This window comes from Maniola hyperantus, chromosome 13 (assembly GCF_902806685.2).
Source record: "Maniola hyperantus chromosome 13, iAphHyp1.2, whole genome shotgun sequence".
In the NCBI taxonomy this organism is placed as follows: Eukaryota; Metazoa; Arthropoda; class Insecta; order Lepidoptera; family Nymphalidae; genus Maniola; species Maniola hyperantus.
The window spans coordinates 1,900,851-1,924,537 of NC_048548.1; the positions used below are offsets into that span (position 1 = coordinate 1,900,851).

General features: G+C 36.8%; 3 protein-coding genes across 3 annotated transcripts; 2 read left to right on the forward strand and 1 right to left on the reverse strand.

Annotated features, from left to right (window-relative positions):
• The first annotated feature begins 2,491 nt into the window (after window positions 1-2,491).
• RabGGTb (geranylgeranyl transferase type-2 subunit beta) lies at window positions 2,492-8,040 on the forward strand. The gene is made up of 6 exons (XM_034974444.2): window positions 2,492-2,847; window positions 3,706-3,823; window positions 4,465-4,558; window positions 6,032-6,202; window positions 6,553-6,706; window positions 7,483-8,040. The coding sequence occupies exons 1-6, from the start codon at window positions 2,654-2,656 to the stop codon at window positions 7,751-7,753; spliced, it is 1,002 nt and encodes a 333-aa protein (XP_034830335.1). The 5' UTR covers window positions 2,492-2,653; the 3' UTR covers window positions 7,754-8,040.
• Window positions 8,041-8,165: 125 nt separating this feature from the next.
• On the forward strand, window positions 8,166-13,608 carry LOC117987431 (glucose dehydrogenase [FAD, quinone]-like). Its single transcript, XM_034974441.2, has 3 exons — window positions 8,166-8,556; window positions 8,894-9,096; window positions 9,306-13,608. Exons 1-3 carry the CDS (start codon window positions 8,415-8,417, stop codon window positions 10,746-10,748), a joined length of 1,788 nt encoding a protein of 595 aa, XP_034830332.1. The 5' UTR covers window positions 8,166-8,414; the 3' UTR covers window positions 10,749-13,608.
• A 989-nt stretch (window positions 13,609-14,597) lies between these two features.
• On the reverse strand, window positions 14,598-19,169 carry LOC117987432 (forkhead box protein J1-like). The gene is made up of 2 exons (XM_034974443.2): window positions 18,137-19,169; window positions 14,598-15,352 (listed from the first exon to the last, which is right to left on the reverse strand). Exons 1-2 carry the CDS (start codon window positions 18,806-18,808, stop codon window positions 14,888-14,890), a joined length of 1,137 nt encoding a protein of 378 aa, XP_034830334.1. The 5' UTR covers window positions 18,809-19,169; the 3' UTR covers window positions 14,598-14,887.
• Between the last annotated feature and the right edge of the window lie 4,518 nt (window positions 19,170-23,687).

A 23,687-nucleotide genomic window follows, 5' to 3' on the forward strand; every position in this document is an offset into this window, starting at 1 on the left:
TCATAGAAGCGTAAACGCACTGCTTACCCTCATTGTAAGAAATCAATGCTTATTTTTCATTATAACCTGCCGTAAAATAAGTTCATACCTAAATGCATACCCTGTCTTGAACTCCTGTGCACGCCACTGCTCTCCAGGTCTTGCAAAAAATAACGTCAATCCGTTGCACCGTGGCGATGTGATTGAAGGACAAACCAATAAACCAACAAACCAACAAACAAACACACTTTCGCATTTATAATAAGGGTACTGATAATAAGGGTACTCATATTTTTTTCGCGTTTTTTTCGTGGTGGTACGTGGTATGCGCTTTCACACAACCGTAGCACAATAAAATTACTTTTTGATATTTACTCGTGTACTTTATGAAACTATGTGCGTTTTAAGTAATTAATTAATATCACTTGCTTTAAGGGTGAAGGAAAATATCGTGAGGAAACCTGCATGCCTGAGAGTTCTCCATAATGTTCTCAAAGGTGTGTGAAGTCTGCCAATCCGCACTTGGCCAGCGTGGTAGACTATGGCCAAAACCCTTCTCACTCTGAGCGGAGACCTGTGCTCTGTAGTGAGCCGGTGATGGGTTGATCATGATGATGATGATTTATATTATGTAGGTATCTATAGATAAAGGTCGTATTGCTGGGTGACATAAAAGTTATTTTTTTAATTAAGGGTCGCATTACAAAAGCATTGATGTGACCGAGTCTTTACACAGCGTTATCGAACGGGTCAACTTCATTGTTTATTGCCCCCTTGTATCTGATAATTTGTTATCTCTCATAGCTCGTAAAACTATAAAGCATAATATTTTCTTCACGTCATTATTATTGCTAAGACGTGCTGCAAACCATGCATAATTTTCAATCAGATATAATAAAGATAAACTAATCATTAGTTATAGTTAGTTACGAAAGTATTAAACTTCGAGGAAATCTGTCAATGGGTAGGTACGATTAAGTTGCTAGTTGCTACCTACCTCGAGTCTCGACGATATTTTAGTTTATTAGTCAAGTTAATTGCTGATTAATAAGCCCCTTTCTCCTCCAATTAAGCGTAAAGCTTGTGCTTGGAGTAGGTACGACACTTATAGTGCAACGGGTGGGATTTGAAAAAGCTCAGAGTCACTCAGCGAGCGATGGAGAGAGCAGCTATGCTTGGAGTTTCTCTACGTGATCAAATTAGAAATGAGGAGATCCGTAGGAGAACTAGAGTAACCGACATAGCTCAACGGGTTGCGAAGCTGAATTGGCAATGGGCAGGGCACATAGTTCGGAAAACCGATAGACGTTGGGGTCCTAAGATGCTGGAAGTGCGACCTCGCACCGAATGACGCAGCGATGGAAGACCCCCCACTAGTTGGACGGACGACATCAGACGAGTCGCAGAGAGCCGCTGGATTCAGGCGGCGCAGGTCCGTGGCGTGTGGAAGTCTCTACAAGAGACCTAGTATGTCGAGCTGTGGGCGTCTATCAGCTGTTGACGATGACGATGATGATGATACCTATTTTACTAGAATCTCAGTAATAGATAAACAGCTGATGAGTTGATTTGGACCTTCTGTTGGGTACTTTTATTCATAGATCTACTTGGACATAAAAAAAACTTTATGTACCTACCAAAACAATATTTCAACTAGGAACAGTACGCAGCTGAAATTAATGTAATTACATCAACCTTTAGAATGACATTTCGGCTTTGTAGAGCGTTGTCTCTGTCATTCATACCTACATGACGTTTTGTCGGTTTCAACGACAGAGATAGTGCTCTACAAATTTGCTATCTGTCGATGTAGGTCGATGACATTACTTTCGGCCGAGTACCTACTGTACCTACATTAGTTATAATAATATATTTGTGGCTAATTCCGTTGTACACAATCTCTAAATTAAACTAAAATGGCACGTCTAAATCTATTGCTATCCCTTTCATAATGTTGCTTGCGAAAAAGGATAGCAATAGATTTAGACCTGTTAATTTAGTTTAGTTTAGAGATTGTGTACTAGAGAGTCGGCCCCAATCTACATATAGATTTTTAAACTCTCAAGACCATACATTTTGATTGGTGGCTATGCCATGAGTCACGAGTCAGGACCCTATTAAGTAAATTAATTTCACCTCTTCATAGTACTGGGTCATCGTCATGGCCAACCTTTCGGCGACCAACACAATATAACTCCGAAAATTTAGAGGTGCGTGCCCGGGATCGAACCCCCGACCTCCGGGGCGGATGTCTACGTCTATGTTACAAGACTTACGTTTTAGGATCATGAATTGATATTAAAAACGTGAAATGATATTGTTAAATAAATTAACGTGAAATTGTTGTTAACAGCGCTAATTCATGGTATTTCAAACAATTTTATGGGAAGTTTAGGGCGATCTCCTACAGAAACTAGGGTAAAACAGCAATAACAAGTGGAAACACTGAATCATGATGATGACCAATCAGAGATGAGAGTTTGATACTCTGTGAATTTGACAAACATAAGTCATTTGATTTTGACGTTAGTGCTTGAAGTAAACAAATAAATTGTGCAATTTCGATTTTCGGTTTGATTTTATCATTTTGTCATCCTTTTATAATAATAATATTTTTTAATTAAATAGTTGCATAAGTAACACGCTAATAGTGTTACTATTGATTATTCGCGCCATGTCTTTCAAAACAAAGGATGTTGTGCTCTCCGAAGATAGACCAAAAACATTGCTTTTGCATAAACATTCGGACTACTTAGCCGGGTATGGTTTGAACAAGGATGATTACGAGTTTTGTATGACGGAGTACCTCCGAATGTCTGGCATATACTGGAGTCTCACAGCTATGGAACTTATGGACCAATCGTCAAGGTAAGTCGTCAAAGCATGTTTCTTCATTGAACTAAAATCTTCATATTATCTACTCTTACTTTTTACATAGAGATACTATAGAATCTTCCCCTTCATTTAAAGTTAAACTAACAACTAAACTAACAGCTTTATTTCATAAGAGATTTGGGGCTAGAATTCAAACATGTCTGCACCCTTGCTTCATGACCATAGATTTTCCACAATTACTTAATAATTAAAAGATCTTAAACATACACTTATAGAAGTAAATAGGTCAGCTAATATGTGAAAGAATCTGAGGGTCCACCATATTATTATCTTTAAATATATAAAAGGAAAAGGTGACTGACTGATCTATCAACGCACGGCTCAACCAACTGGACGGCTTGGGCTCAAAATTTTTCATGCAGATAGCTATTATGACATAGCCATCGGCTAAGAAAGGAGTTTTGAAAATTAAACCCCTGAGGGGGTGAAATAGGGGTTTGAAATTTGTGCAGTCCATGTGGACAAGGTCACGAGCACAAGCTAGTTACCTCTAAAACCTCTACCATTATGTGATTAATGCGAAGAGATCACTAACTAACCTCAGTAACGAGGAAGAGAGATGCTCAATTAATTCTATTTTATATTAAAATTAAAATTAGCTTATGCTAACAAACAAATTTCGAACCCCTATTTTACACTCTTAGGGGTTAAATTTTCAAAAATCGTTTGTTAGCGGATGTCTACGTCATAATAGCTATCTGCATGCCAAATTTCAGCCCAATCCAGATAGTAGTTTGAGCTGTGCGTTGATAGGTCAGTCACCTTTTTCTTTTATATATTTAGACTATTTAGAGCACCTAGGGTTTCTGATCAAACCATTATAACTTTCAGAATGCCCAAAGAGGATATAATATCATTCATAGCATCATGTCAAGACAACGAGAGTGGAGGCATCTCAGCAAGCAATGGCCATGACCCTCACATGCTATACACACTAAGTGCTGTTCAGGTAGTTTAGGTTATTTTTAAAGAATAGTAGCCATACTAGGTTATATTATTTTTATTTATTTACTAGATGTTACCTGCGACTTAGTCCGGGTGGATTTAGGTTTTTAAAAATCCTGTGGTAACTCTTCGATTTTCCGGGATAAAAAGGAGCCTATGTCCTACCTGGGATGCTAGCTATATCTGTACCAAATTTCGTCAAAATCGGCTGAGCGGTTGAGCCGTGAAAAGCTAGCAGGCAGACAGACAGACAGACACACTTTCGCATTTATAATATTAGTATGGATTTATACTTTATTGCACACAACTCAAAGTAAACATTAGAAAACATACAAAGATCTTAAACTAATAGCTGTAGCATGCAAAGGCGTCCTTATCGCTAAAGCTTATTATTTAACTAGCTGATGCCCGCGACTTTGTACGCGTGGATTTAGGTTTTTAAAAATCCTGTGGAAACGCTTTGATTTTCTGGGATAAAAAGTAGCCTATGTCACTCTCCACATCTTAAACTATACCCATGCAAAAAATCACGTCGATCCGTTGCTCCGTTGCAACGTGATTGAAGGACAAACCAATAAACCAACAAACAAATACACTTTCTCATTTATAATAGGGGTAGTGATGTTATAGGATTTTTTATTTCAGGTTCTGGCTATGTACGACAGACTAGATGCCATAGACGTTGAAGGAGTAGTCAGATATATTTCCTCATTGCAGCAAGAGGATGGCAGCTTCTTTGGTAACTAATTATTTATTAGGATTAAGTTCATAGACATCTTGGCAAGTGCGCTCATCTTACGCTGCATCATCACTTGCCAGCAGGTCTGATTGCAGCCAAGCATTACTTGTGTAAATAAAAAAAACTCAATCAGGGCTATGGGTATAATTAAACTACAGTAGAAACTCGATTATCCGGCCCTCAGTTATACGGATACGCGATTATCCGGACTACCAACCGAAAATTGTTCGGCCAGTCGCGAATCAGACTCGCGCACCGAGGGTTCCATACTCGGGTAATTTTTCCGCCATTTTGTACGATAATCAAAAATTATTATGCATAACAATATCCCACTTGGTATAGTTATCTTACTTTGAAAATTGAAAATACTATTATAGTGAACTACATAATATTCACGAAATCCGCTTTTCTTCATACATTCGATTAACCGGATTTTCGATTATCCGAATCCCTAACGACAACAATTAGTGCGGTTAATCGAGTTTCCACTGTACCATATAACCCTTAACCATTTTAGAGCCTCAATAGCTCAACCGGTAAAGGAGTGGACTGAAAACCGAAAGGTCGACGCTTCAAACCCCGCCCGTTGCACTATTGTCGTACCTACTCCTAGCACGAGCCTGACGCTTAGTTAGAGAGGAAAGGGGAATATTAGTCATTTAACATGGCTAATATTCTTTTCTTAAAAAAAAAAAAACCATACCCATAAATAAAATCTTTCTATTTCTTGGTCAAGTTTCGGACTCACACACACAAGAGTTCTACACCATCATACAAGAAATAACACTTTTGTTTTTTTAATGATGTAACCATAAATTCACGGTTTTCGGATTTTTACCTCGATTTACATACTATAATACATTGCTACCACCTATAGGACGCGCAGGACGAGATGTCGGGGTATAAGTATAAGTTTTTTCTCTACAAATACGGAACCCTGAAAATGAAATCCTGCGCGCATTTGGTTATAGTTAAACCGCGAGTAAGATTAGAGATTAAGATAAGTGTAGTCTACACTTTTTGTTTGTTTAATTTGTAATTAATACGCCTGTTAATCTAATTATATAAAACGAAAAGGTGACTGACTGACTGACTGATTAATCTATCAACGCACAGCTCAAACTACTGGACGGATTGAGCTGAAACTTGGCATGCTTATAGCTATTATGACGTAGACATTCTAATTTCTGGTCTGGTCGGAGGCTTCGGCCGTGGCCAGTTACCACCCTACTGACAAAACCGTGCCGTCAAGCGATTTAGCGTTCCTGCACGATGCCGTGTATAAACCAAAGGGGTGTGGGTTTACTCAAAACTGCAATACCCCTTCCAGGTTAGCCCGCTTTCATCTTAGACTGCATCGTCACTTACCACCAGGTAAGAATGCAGTCAAGGGCTAACTTGTATCGGAATAAAATAAAACGTAAGCTTGTACACACTATTTGTTTTTTTTTTACTGAATTTTTGGTTTAACAGGTGATATGTGGGGCGAAGTGGACACAAGATTCTCGTTCTGTGCGGTGATGTGTTTATCGCTTCTACATCGAATGGACGCGATAGATGTGAGCAAGGCGGTTGAGTTTGTGCTGAGTTGTATGAACTTCGACGGCGGCTTCGGATCCAAGCCTGGCTCTGAGAGCCATGCAGGTTTGTTGACATGCTAAAATACTTAAGTTTTCCTTAGTTTACTTATGAAATGCCTTTTGCCCTTTTTGGGCTTGTTACCGCGAACTAATAACTATATCAAGTATCATATGAAAGGTCTTCACTTGTACATTCTAAAACAGATTTTTATTTATTTTTATGCATCATTGTTTTTGAATTTTCGTGCAAAATGTCGAAAAAATACAACTGTATTACGGAATCCTCGTTGCGCGAGCCTGACTCGCACTTGGCCGGTTATTTCTGTACGTTTGTTTGGTGTTGTTGTGTTTTGTATAATTGTAAACTGTGCGCTATGGTCCCAAATAAAAGATTATTATTATAAATATTTGCAGGTTTAATCTACTGCTGTGTGGGCACACTATCAATATGCAAGCGTATGGACGCGCTAAAAGCAGACGAGCTTGCGTGGTGGCTGTGCGAACGGCAGTTGCCCAGCGGTGGGCTTAACGGCAGGCCTGAGAAACTGCCGGACTTGTGTTATTCATGGTAAGAAAATATTAAAATTTTTATGGTGTGGTATATCCAAGGAAAAAAAACCGGTCAAGTGCGAGTCAGATTTGCACACAAAGGGTTCCATGACCAACATACCATCGTATTTTAACAAGCGCCATCTTTAAGTGATTTAGGAAATTAACACATTTTAATTTTTTTTGTTATATAACCACAAATTCACGACTTTCTATTTCTTTTCCTTAAAGGAACCCTAAAAAGGAACTTATAGGATCAGTTTGTTGTCTGTCAAGATCGGCAAGGGAACCAAAACCTATAGGGTACATCACGTTGACCTAGAATCATGAAATATGGCAGTTAGCATTATCCTATAGCATGAGTAAACTGCAAAATTCGAAAATCCTAAATTTGTGGTTACATCACTAGAAATCGTTATTTCTTGTACAATGGTACGGAACCCTTCGTGTGGGAGTGCGACTCGCACTTGACTGGGTTTCTGAAGTAAAGCTTCTTTAGGCGCAACTTGAGAGTAACTCAGACATTTTAAGTCGAAATTAACGTTTGTGCTACTTCCGTTCGTATTTAAGACCGTCACCAAACAGAAAAACTGCAGACTTTTAAATTCCACATTCGTTATCTATAGTCATATACGTGAACATCGTTCCTCCGATTGAGTTGAATTTTGGTACAATTGTCGTTGGCACTTGCGTGAAGGTTTCTGACATTTCCACAAATGTACAGTCTGTAGTCACTCTGCAACATAATATGGCAGGCAATATAGCTAGTATTTTTTGAATTTTTTTTTCTTTCAGGTGGGTCATGTCCTCCCTATCAATGCTAAACAGGATACACTGGGTTGACAAGAAAAATCTAGAACAGTACATTCTAGCCTGCCAAGATGCTGAAACGGGGGGTTTCAGCGACCGACCAGGAGACATAACGGACCCCTTCCACACTTTGTTCGGTTTAGCAGGCCTTTCGTTACTTGGCAACACTAGTATAAAACAGGTTAATCCCACATACTGTATGCCTCAAGAAACTATAGATAGATTAAATTTGGAACCACAAATTCTACAAATATAACGAAGTACGAAAGTATACATAGTTACATTTTAATATTATATTAGTAAAAATAATGTGCTTATTTTATACCAAGATCTAAATTGCGATAAAGATTATAATAATATATTTACAACAGGTACTTGTATATTGATTTTAGTAGCATGTATTTATTTTGTTAAGTACATTATAACAGCTGTATATTTTTTTAATTTATAACAAAATCATTTTTATTTATTAATCTTAAGAAATGTGATTCATTTATATTAGGATTGTAAAAATTATATTATTATAATTAGCTTAAGGCTGAAGTCATGCTTTTTTTAAATGTCACCTTTTCCTATCAATCTTGTGCATCAAACAGCATACTAAATAAACGGAGTAATAAATAATATCTCTATCCTTACACAGGTCTTCTAAAATCTAAAATCTCAACAATAAATTCGTAATGAGATACATAGTTTAAAAATCTTTACCCTGCCTAAATTCACCCTGTTTTTGCGGTGTAATTTTACATAGTGCAACATTAAAATCAATGTCATACTTAAAGGCCCAGAATCTGAAGCAAAAAAAGTAAAATGTCATTTTAAGTTTTGACAGCTGAATATGTAAACATAACCTTACTTATTTCTTGTTTTGTTTCTAGTATTTCTTTCAGAAAATCTTAAAATTTATTAATAACAATATGTCGCCCGTGCATTTCCTACAATTATTCATATTTAGCGTGTGCATACATTTGTTTTCAATATTTACTTACCTTGTGTATTATTACGATTTGCTTTCAAGTTCTAATGATAATATTTTGGAAGAATATGATTTTATAATAGGTAAGTAATTTACATTAAATACATAATTTAAGGTCCCAGTAATTCTTCAGTCCTGCTCGTTACTCTCACAGATTTATACAAAAATATTTAAAAAAAAACTTTCTTGATATTTGCTTACCTTGCTACTACCTTAAAAAAAAAAAACTACTACCTTAGTTACCTGTAAATATTATGTTAATTAATACCTGACCCGCCTGATTCTTGACTTTGCTTAAGTGAAGTTTCTGTAAATCTCTTAGTGAATTTAAAGTTTCTAGAATGATTAGTCAATCTCATGTCCGGCAGTTTCTCCTTTTATGTGTACACTTACTAAGATAAGATTTTAATCATATTCCAGTAGGCTCAGGCACAGCTGGGTCTCTCATAGCAGACAGACTGTCAAAGGAAACCAACTACACCTTTATAGTACTAGAAGCAGGGGGCAGAGGACATCCTTTCCATGATATACCAGCTTTTGGACCTCTACTGCATGGATCTGTATTTGATTGGCAGTATAAAACTGTGCCGCAGGAAAATGCTTGCCATGCTATGGAAGATTCTGTAAGTATTTTGAGAATTTAGAAATTTTAATGACGACTTACCAAATCTATTAAACTGTTGAGCTGTGAAAAGCTGACAGACAGGCAGACAGATACACTTTTGCATTTATAATATTAGTTTAAAGGTATGGATGTTATGATACAGTCTAAGATAAAACACATAGTGACTTAGTATTCAAAAGCAAAATATAATTTTACCTTTTGTTCCAGAAATGCAAACTAATCCAAGGTAAAATGCTAGGAGGATCATCAAAACTGAACAATATGATTCACGTCAGAGGCAACACATCACACTATACTGGTTGGTTCCACGGTAAATACACCAAAGAGTATATAGAAGAACAATTTAATTATATAGAATCCAACATTTATCCTCTACATAATTTACAATATCATAGTCAATTAAGTGATATTCTCTTAGATGCTGCAAAAGAATTAGGTTTTAAGGGTTTAAACAATCAGAATAATCTTGGTTTTATGAAGGCTGTATTAACGCAAAATAAAGGTAAAAGGTGGACAACATCTGATAATTTTGATACATCCAAGTATGTTTTGACAAATGTGCTAGTTGAAAAATTAGTAATTAGAGATAAAAAGTGTATAGGTGTTAAAATTAATAATCCAAAAAAATTAGAATTACTTGCAAATAAAGGTGTAATAGTAAGTGCTGGAACTTTTAATTCAGCAAAACTTTTACAATTATCTGGTATAGGTCCGGTAGAATTGTTAAAATCTCTTAATATATCTGTGGTTAAAGAGTTGCCAGTTGGAAAAAATCTACAAGACCATATTGGTACTGGTTTAGATTTAGTTCTATTTGATGAACCACAATCTGTAGGGATGTTTGATATAATGAATCTGTTTAATGTGTACAAATATTTCGTTAATGGAATAGGACCATTGACTACACCAGGCTGTGAAGTTGTAGGTTTTATTTCCACAGATAATAACACAGTACCAAATGTACAATTCATTGTGTTGCCAGTTGGAATAACAGCCGATAAAGGTAGCAAATTAAGAAAATCTTTAGGTATAACTGATGTTGTTTGGGACAACTATTTTTCAAAGCTATTTGATAAGCATACAGCAACCTTTTTTCCACTAATACTACACCCTAAAAGTAGAGGTGAAGTTAGAATTAGTAGTAAAGATCCGAATGTACCGCCTATTATTGATCCTAAATATTTATCACATCCAAATGATGTAAAAACTTTAGTTGATAGTATTAAAACTGTGATAAATTTAGTCGAAACAGATGCTATGAAAGCTGTAGGGGCTCAGTTAAATAAAATCCATTTTCCTGGATGTGAAAAGTTTGATATATTTTCAGATATATATTTAGAATGCTATGTAAAACATTTAACATTATCCAGCTACCATCCCGTAGGCACATGTTCTATGGGAATCTCTGAATCTAAACAGTCTGTAGTTGATACGTCATTTAAAGTTTTAGGAATAGACAATCTCTTTGTTGTCGATGGTTCAGTGTTGCCAACATTGCCAAGTGGTAATATAAATGCGGCAATAGCTATGATGGCTAATATATTTTTTGAAAATACGATTATAAAATCTAGTTTTCTACCAAGTGAGAGTTTATTTTGCAGAAATAGGTTATTTGATGATTTACTTTGTAAAATTTGTCCAGTTAGATGACAAGAAGAAGTATTTAAATATAAAGGAAATAGAAAAAGAAATGTGCCATAGAAATAGATATTTAGTACTTACTTACTTGGAAGTAGAAAAGGTTTTTAAATACTTGTAGAGAACTAGCTTATGGTTGCGACTTCGTTCGCGTGGACTACACAAATTTCAAATTACTATTTTACCCCTTTAGGGGTAAAATTTTCAAAAATCCTTTCACGGTTCACCTTTAAAGTAAGGACTAAATCGTACTTTTAAAATGACAGTTGACACATAAAGTTGAAATAGCGCGTGAAAACTCATTTTGTACGCATTATACAATCATACTGTCAGTGGCTTGCACGAAGTTTAAAGCCAGGGTAAGCATGTTATTACAATCTGGTAAGCAGTGCGTTTGGGCCTCTATAGTGCAGCCACTGCATAAATACTGTAATCATTTATTATTAAATTAAATAAAACACCAAAGTTATACTTTTATTAATTTATTTAAGGTCACTTCTACAGATAAAGTTCCGTACATAATATTATTATTTTGAGCTGAGTTTCTGAAACAACCATTACGACTTACGTAACACCAAAACATTTCATGTAAAAAACTTCATGTACAATCGGGCACAAAATCGATATTAGTATTTGATCATAATATTGATCTTTTTAAAAGATATATTGTATTGAATATTGCATACCATTAATTTCACAAAAACCTACAATTAATTTCACTTTATTGCTCTCGCCTTACAAAAATCCACTACTGAAATAAGATTCGTACATTATACATACGTCATATACAAGTAAGTAATACATCAATATTATGAATACTAGAGACCTCCGTTTTTAGGGCTAAACTTTGTTAGCTATTTTTATCTGAAAAATAGTTTTTATAGAAAGTGATGCTTTTTACAGAAATCCACTTGGATTGTACAAAATACCTACTTTTTAGTTTTTATATACTTTAACCAAACATTTAACTAATATTGTAAAAATATAGTAATAATATATCGCAAAGAATAATATTTATAATTGACTAGATTATGTTGCAAGCTTTAATAAGTTCTTCTTATTCTTTCTTGTTCTAATATGTAATCAGGACAAAATCTTTGGTTTGTCAATTGTTTACAAATAACACGATTCGTATAATATAATATGTCTCATTTCCGTTTATATTTTTTCTACAAAAAAGTGTCTTAAAGTTGACCCTTGTGTGACGCGCTTTCACAGTTTACCTACATCATATACTTAATATAAAGACACCTCGGACGGAAGATTATCCTAAACTAAGTACATCTAAATCTAATAACATTAAAAACGCCACTTTCCTACTTTGTGCTAGTACTTAAGTAACTTTCGACTAGGAAATAAAAACAATTCATTATATACAAAAAAATGGTGGCGATTCTGATATATTATTTCTCTAAACTAAATTTAAAGTATGTGCATATTTTCTTTAAGAACGGAAATATAATGCTCGAAACTGGCACATAAAGTGGCAAGGAGTTCTAAACTTAAATAGATTTGTCAAAGTCTGACCTTTTATTATAACATTATGGTTAATTCTGTTGTACATAATCTCAACAAAATTGACTGGTCTAAATCTGGCGCCATCCTTTTCCGTACTTTACCGTAGCCGAGCAATATGAAAACATTTATTTTAGTTTAGTTTATATTTTAGAGATTGTGTATAGCAGATTAGCCAACTGGTAAGAGATGCGATTACTCTAAAAGCCTAAATATCAAATCGGCAGCAATGTTTTATCTTCTTTTAGCTAGCCCGCCCTCTCTAGTTGATGGTTTTGGAGCGAAACTGACAATTTTCATCTACATAATATAAGTACATTTCAATTTTGAATTTTACTAGCGTCGTCGGTGGCGACGACAGTTCTGTAGCTTCGCTGGGTGGACTATATATTAGTTCTATTATAAATCTAATCCTTAACATACCTTAATAAAGTTAATCAAAGATATTATATAAGAAAAATATATATGAATACAATATTTCACTTTGTGCTGAGCAAAACGTAGATACAATGCAGTTACTGCATATATTAATACTGGACGGATTGTCTGATTTATTAGGTCAATCATTATACAATAGAATTTCTTATTCTAAAAATAATAAGCCAAAATGAAGGTAATATTATAAAAAATAAGGATGAAATAAAATTAATTAATTAACATAATTAGTTAATCATCTAATTCTTTTAAAACTCAAACTGTATCAAAATAAAAATAAAATAAAAAATATAATATAATTAAGTATGCAACATTGATACATATTTTTATAGTATGAAATCAGATTGCAAGAATTTTATGTTCTTTATGCAGCTAATGATGCTAATTATAAAAATCTGGTTATTATCAAATAGCTTAATATATTAAAGATGTTTTAAACTCGTAGATTTTACTTTTCTCACATTATGTTTTATAGCTGAAAAATTGTGAAATTACACTTTTTAGCTTCTTTCTAAAAATATTTGCTAAGGCACTTTGCTTCATAACTGTACCAATATATAAATTTTAAGAAATATCAAATATTAAAATAAATAAGTAAGTAATCAAATAATAATAATATGTTTCACATTCCTTACCAAATCTTGCTTAGGTACTACTTTATTTTGAATTTAAAATAAGTAATTTATTATATTATACCTATTAATTACTTTAATAATTGTGCAAATAGAAATGTTAATAGGTTTTACCTTTTAATACTGAGCGGTAAAATTGTCTTTTACTATAGTAAAAAAAATACATAAAAGTACTACCTACCTAATTTCTAAAATTTCTACAATAATATTTATTGTACAAATGTAAAAATAATACTGTTTAAATGAATAGACTTTGTTAAAATAAATTTGTGCAATTCAGCACATAATAAGTTTTATATGTTTCATTTAAATTCATCCTAATTGTATTCATCTGAGATGAATTGCTGAGCTTATCTTTGAGCAACTTATTTCATTCATTGTTTCTGAACAACTAAAATCCATAATAGCAATTTTCATATTGTTGAAAATCTTAATTTACCAACACTTTTTCCAGTTAAACGAAAATGTTGCTAAAAATTAAAATTGTTTTTACACACACTACCTACAATATTTACATATGTTATCAAATCACATCAACATTTTCAAAGTTGTTATTATTAATTAAATAATTATACAGCTAAATAAGGCTTTCTCTAAACTTAAATGTCGTTAATATTAGAAAATTTTATATTGCTACGAATTGCCTACACTCTCTCGAATCATTTTATACTCTTTCGCTTATGCCATTGAAACTTTAAGCTATAAGTGATTACCTATTTTTTTAACAAAGATCTCCCCGATCTCTCTTGTTAAGTAAATTTCCTCAAATACGCAATTACCTATTACATTTACATGATAGAAAGAGAGGCGTTTGTCAAACTTCAGATAGCAGTGCTGAGAGCTGAATTGTACTTTGCGTCGTTACAACAGTCGCTAGATATTTATTTAAATAAATATATTTGGGGAGTGAACCTTAGTAAAAAAAAAATACCTGGGTACTATAAAGTATATTCTATAAGTAGTAGTTCTTGCATTTCACGAGTGGCTCATGCTTAGGTTTAAGGGGCGTCACTGAGGCTAAGCGGAAAAAACTGGTTTGCTAGATCAAATGTTTTAGGTATTTACTATTAAATAATGGCCTTGCTAAAAATATACAATATACCTAAAGACATTGTCTAAAGAATGTGCTACTTTGATACACAATAGGAAGTACTTCACTCGATCAAATAAAATCTTGAAATAAGCTGAAATAAAAGTTTAAAACGAATTATTTAATACTTAAATTTCTGACTTGGCAAATAATTTTTATATGGAAATATTTGTCTTTAAGTACTACAGAGAACCTGCTAAAGTTTGGTATTCAACAGGACTTCTATAATTTATTAAATTCAAATTTAACGTTTGAAACACAGAATTTGAACGTTGCCAAGCGGTTTACTTCAAAGCCGCCTTGCCCGCCTCGGTGACTCGGCTTAAGTCGTATCGAATGTGTGCATTTGCGAGCTTGTTCGCGACTGATTGGTTCGACAGGCACGCACACTAACATGTGCTTTTATACGACGTAACCACAAGTAAATCCCTCATGCATTGCAAGAACTGTTTTACAGACGGCCAGTATCTAACCAAGACTTACTTGAAACACGAATCCAAGTAATTGTCCAACATATCCAACTGGAGGTCCGCCCAATCCGTAGGGTTCAGCAGCAAGGATGACAAATCATCTTCCGGTATTAGGGGAGGAGGCGCCACTGGTTCGACGATGACATTTGCTCCAATATTTGTGTCCATATCGATGTCTGACAGCGATTGTAGGGTAAACTCGGGCAAATGCAAGGTTACAGCTTGGTTCAATTCATTTGTCATATCGTTGATGTCCATTGGTATATTGGCGATTGCTATTTGTTCTTCAGTAACTTTAGGGTCTTTCTTCGTTTCGCTGGGCTTCTTTTTCTTGTGGGGTCTATTTGATATACGTTTTGTTCCCTCCAAGTGAGCCAGGTCCAGTTTCCAGAACCCTCCTTTTCCCGGTTCGTGTTTGGAGCGCGCCACCTTGACGAACACTTTGTTGAGTGACAGGTTGTGCCTTATGGAATTCTGTAAGACAATATTATCAATTTGAGTAACTCGGTAATAGCCCAGTTGTGGTGAAAATCTATAGTACGTGACAGGTAGACATGGCAATTGGCGAGGGAACGCCCCGCACACCCGCACAGCACCCGCGCCAACCCGATGCGGGCGAGCGCTGGTACGTGCGTTTTAAGCAATTAAGTATCACTTGCTTCAACGGTAAAAGAAAACATTGTGAGGAAACCTGCGTGCCAATCCGCACTTCGCCAGCGTGGTAGACTGAGGTCTAAAACCTCCTCAATCTAAGACGAAACCCGTTTCCATTTAAACTCCTTTGGCATTGGTTGGAGCTATTCTACATTGCTGTTTCACTGAGCGATATAAAAATGTTTTTTCGTAGCAAAGTTTCAATGGATTAAAAACTTGATAGCTACTGGCTTTCATTAATAACTGACTTAGCGAATAACCCGCCTGGTAAGCGCTTTTCGATCTTAGACTGCGTCATCAATTGCCATCAGATATGTGATCGCAGTGTAGTCAAGCATTCATATTCATTTTTCACTGAATAAAAAGTTATTACCCCAGAAAGACCAATAGAAAATTAGTGAGTTATTTTGTGGTGTAAAATCGAACTCACGCGTATAAAATATTCAAAGTTCAAACCCCTATATAGAAAAGTCGTCATTCGCAGTTCGCACCACTGCACTTTCGGTATCAGCTGCTAAGTACCCTTATTTCCGTTCTGTAAAGCTGCATAAAGTCCTACTTATCTAGTAGGTAATGATTAATTTACTTCGCCTAATTAGCCTACCCCTTTACAAGTTCAAAATTGCTCAGGGAGCTATGGAGAGGGCTATGTTAGGAGTTTCCCTGAGGGATAAGATCCGAAATAAGGAGATTACTGACATAGCCCAAACTATTAGCAAGCTGAAGTGGCAGTGGGCAGGTCATGCCTGTCGTAGAGGCGATAGCCGTTGGAGCCGGAAAGTCCTTGAATGGGGACCGCATATAAGAAAGCGTAGTGCGGGACGCCCTGCAGCGTACAATGGACCGACGATACAAAAAGGCTGGCGGGAAGTGGCTGGATGAGGAAGGCTGAGTATCAAGTGTGGTGGCGCTCTTTAGGGAAGGCCTATATCCAACTGTGGACGTCCACAGGCTAATGATGATGATGATGAATTAGCCTACGTATAACGTACCTATATCTATTATCTATTACTTTTATATGTACCTAGCACCTATCGGAACAGTTTTACAATAGATTATGAAAACATACAGCTTGAAATACAGTATCGAGTCATGAATCCTGACCGACTGAATCAAAAATGATTGAAAGTGATAATTTGATTGTGATTTGATAATAATATTATGGAGAACGATGTTTTCCTTCACCGTTGAGCACGTGATATTTAATTGCTTAAAACGCACATCATTCCGAAAAGTGATTTGCGTGCCCGGGATCGAACCGACCCCGACCTCCCGAATAGGAGGCGGACGTTTAAACCACTAGGCTCGGCCTCCTACCAAAGCCACTTGGGTTTATTCAAAATTGGCTGAATGAAATATACTTACCTACCTAGAACTAGAATTTAGAAATACAGTTTGCTGCTTGACCTGAAAATCATAGTTACCTATGCTGTCATTTTAATAAAATTATGAATAACTTTTATCTAATCGCTTCGTATCCATTGGCACTACTCCAGTTCAATTAATTTACAAAATTCAATTACACCATATCTTATCTGATGCAGATTTAACGCTTATTGCAATAAGCGGTTGTAAATGTTTTATGAAAACATTTACTATAGATACGCAGATAAATTCACTATCAATCTAGATTATAAAAAGTATGTCAATTGTCGCGAAATTTTGAAAAATCGAATCTCAAAATTTCCGAGCCGATTTTATTTAGGTAGTACCTACCTAGTACCGCCTATGGGACAAAAAAGAAACCTATATTCTAGTCTTTCGTGCATTCTGTTTTCCCTAATGGATAGATGCCTCTCTAAAAGATAAAATAATTGTAATAGGTAGAGAGTTGAAATTTTCACAGAACGTGTCTTTCTATTGCCGTTATAACAACAAATAATAAGGATTTCAAAATGACCGCCAAGAAATTAAAAAAAAAGTGTTATTTCTTGTACGATGGCACGGAACCCTTCGTGTGCGAGCGCACTTAACCGATTTTTTTTAAATTAAAAAAAATTATATACCTACTCCAAAACCATGTATCTATGTATCGCATAATAGTAGTAATTAACAAACACTGAGTACGCGGCCGAAAGTGATGTACATCGGCCTTTAGAATGTCATTTCGGCTTTGTACAGCGTTGTCTCTGTCTCTCATACCTATATTATGACGTTTTGTCGGTCTCAACGACAGGGACAACGCTCTACAAATCTGCTATCTTCTTCTAAAAGTCGATGTACATTACTTTCGGCCGCGTACTGTACAACGTACGAGTATTATATCACCCTGCCGCACGCAGTCTATCTGTCTCAGCTCTAATCTCAAAAAGCGCTAAACGAATTTTAATCAAGCTTTCACCAATAGATAGTGTCTCTTGGTAAGAGTTCCCCTAGCGTTCCGATACGATGCCCTTTAGAAACCGATAAGGGTTTAATAAAAACTGCCAAACTACCAAACCCAAAAAGTTAGTCCGCTTTAACCTTAGACTGCATCAGCACTTACCACCAAGTGAGATCGCAGTCAAGGGCTAACTTGTAATGGAATTTAAAAAACCTTAATTGAGACCACCCGTGCGTAATCAGGACGTGTCAGCTAGTAGTTATAGGTAGAATAGTGCTTACCTGCCATGTGGGGTCCGCATTCCTATAATACTTGAAGTTCTCCCGAATCCAAGAGTAGATCGCAGAGAGCGTCATTTTGTCATTATTATACCGCATCGCCATGCATATTAAAGTACTGTACGAATAAGGAGGTTTCTTCTGACTATTGCTTTGGTAATCCTCCTTATTCTCCATGAAATCCTTCTGGCACTTCGCTATAGTTTGATTGAACTTCTGCAACCTTGTATTTTGGGGTTGAATTTTCACTGGAGGGGTCGGCGACATGGGTGGTATGGGAAACTGTGGTACTGCCATAATGTTCGTTATGTTTTGCAACCATGTTAGATTCGTCAAATCAGTTTCTTGATCCTCTTCAACTATGTTTACCGTCTTTTTAACACTACTCTTCTTTGTTTGAACATCTTCTTTAGTTTGCACTGGATACTTTTGAAGGTCTTCTCGCACTGGATTTTCTTCTTGGAGATTGATCACAGTAACAGTCGGTTCATTATACTCATACGTTTCAGCTTCAGGTTGTTCGTAAACGTATTCGATTTCAACAGTGTGTGAAGACTCTGGCACCGCATGGTCGAGAGAGAAAAATCCGCACTGCTCTCCAGAGTCCCCGTATAAGTTGATGGAGGCGTCAAGCATTTCGCCAGACGCCGGCGACAATCCCGATATGATATGCATGGTTGGCTAGCTACATTACTGAGATTTGAAAGGTTTGCTTGCTGAATCACGGTTTTGAAAAGAGTGCGTGGGTTGTACTTATATGAGTCAATGGTGGTATGGTAGGATGATGGTCGATCGATATGCGACGGCGCGCGGACGGTATGACGTAGCTATGGCCAGTCCACTAGTTCGGTTGTTCGGTTGGGGGGTTGTGGCTCTAGGGTCGAGCGGGTGGTAGCGTGGTGCGCGCGTGTCGGCGTTTGGAACCATTGTGGCAGTCGAAGCCGGGCAGGTGCGCGTCCCCCATTGTGAACAGGTGGCGTGTACACGATCGATATTTTTCCGCGTTTTCTTCAAGTCCAGCCCGCATGTGGTTGCCTTGCAATTAGTCACGGTTATCAGTATCGACTTAGGCGTTATCGGAGACGCTGCGGGTAGCTTCCGCGTTAATGAACTTGAATGATGATGATGCTCTAGCCTCTATGGGGATAGGAGGAAAAGCCTCTAAAATTCAGCCCAATTTAATCTAACATAGCTAAGTAATTGAATCCAGAAATGAATAGTTTAGAATCCGAGCATGATTATTTAGTTTTGTTTTTTTTTAACATTAGACTTTGTGCAGTGGTTGTACGTTGCAACGGGGTCAGAGGAGAGGTTCTAGGTTTGATTCGCGCAAGGTTTTTGGAGGTAATTAACTAGCTGAATCTTTTTGGTATCGGACGGCCTAATCTTCTCCGAGGCACCTATTATCTACCTTTTGGTAAAAACGTAAACAAAATCCTTCCAACACTTTTTGAGATTTGCACGTACAAACAGACTCCCGGGTTTTACTTTATACCTACCCAGGTACTCCTATACGCCTGTATCAATTTAGAAAACATAATTTTTAAACTCCTAAAGAAACGTTTAACTTCAGGAATCGAACCTTATGGAACCAAGGTTTGTAAGTTGCCTAAATAATTAATTGCACCGGTACCTTAACCAAGGTCGTAAAAAACCACCAACCTTTTGAATGACACATCTAATTTATTAATATCCATCTATCGATTGTATGTAGGTAGCAGGTACCTTCGCCAGGCAAGTATTTGTTGTAAGCAAATAGTGTCAGTCGTTCGTTTCCCCCTAATACGAACAAGCAATTAAGGCAAGTGCTTGCCGATTTTACACAAGTGTTTTTATAAATCGGTCCTCACTTAATGAAATGAACGGTGTAGGTACATGTTCATCATCATCATCATCATTATGAACCGATAGACATCCACGGCTGGACAAGGGTCTAAAGTTTATAAGTCCAAAGCGCAGTGTTGGAAGACGGGGGGTCCGGTCTTCCGACGCTGCGCTTTCAGGTGCGAGGTCGCCATTTCTAGCATTTGGAAGCCCAGCGTCCGTCTATCGGTTTTTGAAATAATATGTGTCGTGCCCATTGCCACTTCGCAGCCCATCGACTTAGGTTCTCCTACGAATCTTCTCATTTCTGATTTGACCACGCATAAAAACTCGAAGCATAGCTCCTCCATCGCCCGCTGAGTGACTCTGAGCTTTCTATTGTGTGTGTGTGTGTGTGTGTGTGTGGGTGTGTGTGTGTGTCATTATTCATCAAAGATGAGAAAGCGCGTCGCTTATGCTTATCTCCGAAAAGTATTTCGGAGATAAGCATAAGCGACGCGCTTTTGAAATTTTTATTATTTGTTGTTATTTTAATTTTTATTTATTTATTTTATTTTAAGTTATTTTTTCATTTCTTAAAATAATGCGTTGTTATAGTGGCAATAGAAACACATGTCACACATCCTGTAAAAAATTCACTTCTCTACCTATTACGGTTCACGAGATGCAGCCCGCTAACAGACGGACGGACGGGCGCACACCGGAGGCTTAGTAATGGGGTACCGTTGTTACCTTTCGGGTACGGAACCCTAAAAGAATATCAGTATTGGCACTTGGTAGTAGGGTATTTTCCATGGTTTGCGTCCACATGTTGAGGTGAGCTCACCGAAGCGTATCGCACTCACCACCGTACCAGTCAGTCACCGTTACACCGTGCCTGTCCCCCAGCGAATGTGCTAATTGCGTAGGTACAGATATTACCATGCACCACCCTTGTTACGAGCATCGATATAAATGACAAGATATGCCCAAGCGAACAAAATTTTCCACGGTTTTGGAACCAAATAAATCAGCGCCAACTCTCAGATACTAATGAACGACCCGTTTGAAATCCAGACGTCACTGAGGTTGCATTGGTGCTAAATAGACATTTTAGGACCAATGAGTCGGTGCCATTTTGCTTGGTCAATGGCCCTGTCCTTACGAAGTAATATACAAGACAATGGTTACGAGGGATAAAGGACTGTACAAATGTAGGGTCGTTTTCTATACTATATTATAGAGACGTAAAGTTTGTTTGTAGGGGGTAATCTCTGGAACTACTGAACCAATTTTTGAATGAAAATTCTCGCACCAGTAGAAAGGTACATTATTCTTGAGTGACACAGGCTATATTTTATTTTCAAAAAAATTGAGATCAGTGCGGATTGGTGGACTTCACACACCTTTGAGAACGTTATGGAGATCATGAGATAATGTGAATACACTCTGACTTATACTTAAGACAGAGCTAAAACGAGACAGCTGTAATATCTCTCACATAAATCTGTCTCGTTTTAACTCAATCTTAAGTCTGAGCAAAGTCAAAGTGCGCTCTATAGATCTCAGCCTCAGGCATATGCAGGTTTCCTCACGAATTTACTTCACCGTTAAAGCAAGTGATATTAGTTAGTGCGTGTTCGGGATCCAACCTCGGATTTTTCTAACAGGAGGCCGAAGTATTAACCACTGCAACTGGGCTATTCCACTGTTTTCGTAACTAACCCCTTTCAAATATTCAGTAGCATTAGAACACTGACATTTAACTCCCCTCCCCGAAACAAAGGGCCAATAAAAGCAATAAAATTACACACGTCCCTTAACGCAGGGTGTTCGTAAACAGGTGCTTAGCCGTGTGCCCGATCATGGAGTATGGACACCCTACAAGTGCTTAAAGGTTTGTTAGGTTCATTATTATTATTACCCACTTGACGACTTACAGAGGACGGCATGTCCATTTGCATCAGTAAAGACCAAATTTTATTCTATCTTTTTTTTGTGATTTTTATAGTGTCTTACCTAAGTACCTACTTTTCAAGGAAATCTCTATATATAAAAATGAATCGCTGAATGTGTTGCTGATCGCAAATCTCGGGAACAGCTGAACCGATTTCGCAAATTCTTTTTTCATAATATTCCTTGAAGTACGAGGATGGTTCTTACGGAAAGAAAAATTTAAAAAAAATCGACTGTTAGGCGGTACGAAGTTCGCCGGGGCAGCTATTATCAAAATAACTTTTACATATCAAAAATTGCGGAACGCCAGGAATCGAACCCGCGTCTCCTGGGATCGCGCCCGAGCGACGCTCTGACCACTAAGCTACGGCACGCTTGCTGCACGTGACGAAATTTGTGATATGTAGGTATGTTCACTCAGTACTGAAGCGACTGTTTATGCCATCTAGTAGCGACACTTGCAGTTATCGAAACTACTTTCAAAGGCCATTAGTCATCATTGGCTAATTTTCTTTTATGTCTATAATAATCATAAATAAAAAATGTTTCTCAAAAATTTTGTAGGTATTTTTATTTAATTCCATTTCATGATATTTTTATTATTGCCTACGAATTACGATAAGTAAGTACAATAAAATATAAACTTTCGAGCAAAAATCCGCGTCCGCTAATGAAATAAAAAGTATTGTGACAGTCCCAGATTCTATGCTCGCGAGTTTAGTTAGGCTTAGATTAGAAGCTGAATACATTATAGAGAGAGAGAGCCAGCGCGTGCCAGACCTTCGCTATTTTATAAAAGCTGAAAGTTTCTCTGCGTATTGTCCTCAACACAGGGAGGAACGATAAGCGACTATGAAGTTTATCTGCCAAAGCCACCATGATCCAAAGTCCAAACTTTATTGTCGCTGATCGTTTCTCTCTGTGTTGGGGACAATACGGAATCTTATAAAATAACTAAGGTCTGGCCCTCACGGGCTCTTAGACCATTAATATAAAAAACAACTTAAACTATTTCTATACTTATTTATTAGCTATACTGGCTCAAGCTCGTACTACCTTAAAGGTGGTCTAAAATAAAAAAATGTATTGCTAGACCTTTACATAATAATATTATGTTTAAATAGACTACTTATCCGTATACAATCCATACTTCTATACTAACTAATATTATAAATACGAAAGTGTGTCTGTCTATCTGCTAGCTTTTCACTGCCCTTTTAAGTGATTCTGATTTTTGGTACAGAGATAACTTGCATACCTAGGAGTGAAATAGGCTGGTCTCTGGTCTGGTCTGGTCTGGGGGAGGCTTAAGCCGTAACTAGCTAGCACTCTACCGACAAAGCCATGCCGCCAAGCGATTTAGCGTTTCGGTACGATGCCGCGCAGAAACCAAAGGGGTGTATGGGTTTAATAAAAACTGCCATACCCCTTCCAGGTTAGCCCGCTTCTATCTTAGACTGCATCATCACTTACCACTAGGTGAAATTGGAATCAAGGGCTGACTTGTATCTGAATTCAAAAAAGGTTACTTTAGGTCTCGGAAAATAAGAGTTCCCAAGGGATTTTCAAAAATCCCCGCAGACGAAGTCGTAGGCATAATGGTACTGATTCTGAGCTCAACCTAATTTTAGAATATTCGCATCCTCTTCTTACTAGTGTAATATGAAAAGGATAGACGCAGTTTGGCAGTTTTAAATTTAATTTTTAGATGGTAAAACCCGTGATTGTAGCGCGCAGTCGCGAGCCTACTGTTTAAATATGTAGTAAACGTGCACTAAAATTTAGAGTCTTTAAA

What these genes read in the sequence shown, in the direction of transcription:
- LOC117987432 (XM_034974443.2), bottom strand. Translation starts at nt 18,808, where the DNA reads ATGCATATCATATCGGGATTGTCGCCGGCGTCTGGCGAAATGCTTGAC. An exon ending in ATGCGGACCCCACATGGCAG is followed by an intron (nt 15,353 to 18,136) that starts GTAAGCACTATT and finishes ATTGTCTTACAG; the next exon opens with AATTCCATAAGGCACAACCT.
- RabGGTb (XM_034974444.2), top strand. Translation starts at nt 2,654, where the DNA reads ATGTCTTTCAAAACAAAGGATGTTGTGCTCTCCGAAGATAGACCAAAA. An exon ending in CTTATGGACCAATCGTCAAG is followed by an intron (nt 2,848 to 3,705) that starts GTAAGTCGTCAA and finishes TATAACTTTCAG; the next exon opens with AATGCCCAAAGAGGATATAA. An exon ending in AGAGGATGGCAGCTTCTTTG is followed by an intron (nt 4,559 to 6,031) that starts GTAACTAATTAT and finishes TTGGTTTAACAG; the next exon opens with GTGATATGTGGGGCGAAGTG.
- LOC117987431 (XM_034974441.2), top strand. Translation starts at nt 8,415, where the DNA reads ATGTCGCCCGTGCATTTCCTACAATTATTCATATTTAGCGTGTGCATA. An exon ending in AGAATATGATTTTATAATAG is followed by an intron (nt 8,557 to 8,893) that starts GTAAGTAATTTA and finishes ATCATATTCCAG; the next exon opens with TAGGCTCAGGCACAGCTGGG. An exon ending in GCCATGCTATGGAAGATTCT is followed by an intron (nt 9,097 to 9,305) that starts GTAAGTATTTTG and finishes CTTTTGTTCCAG; the next exon opens with AAATGCAAACTAATCCAAGG.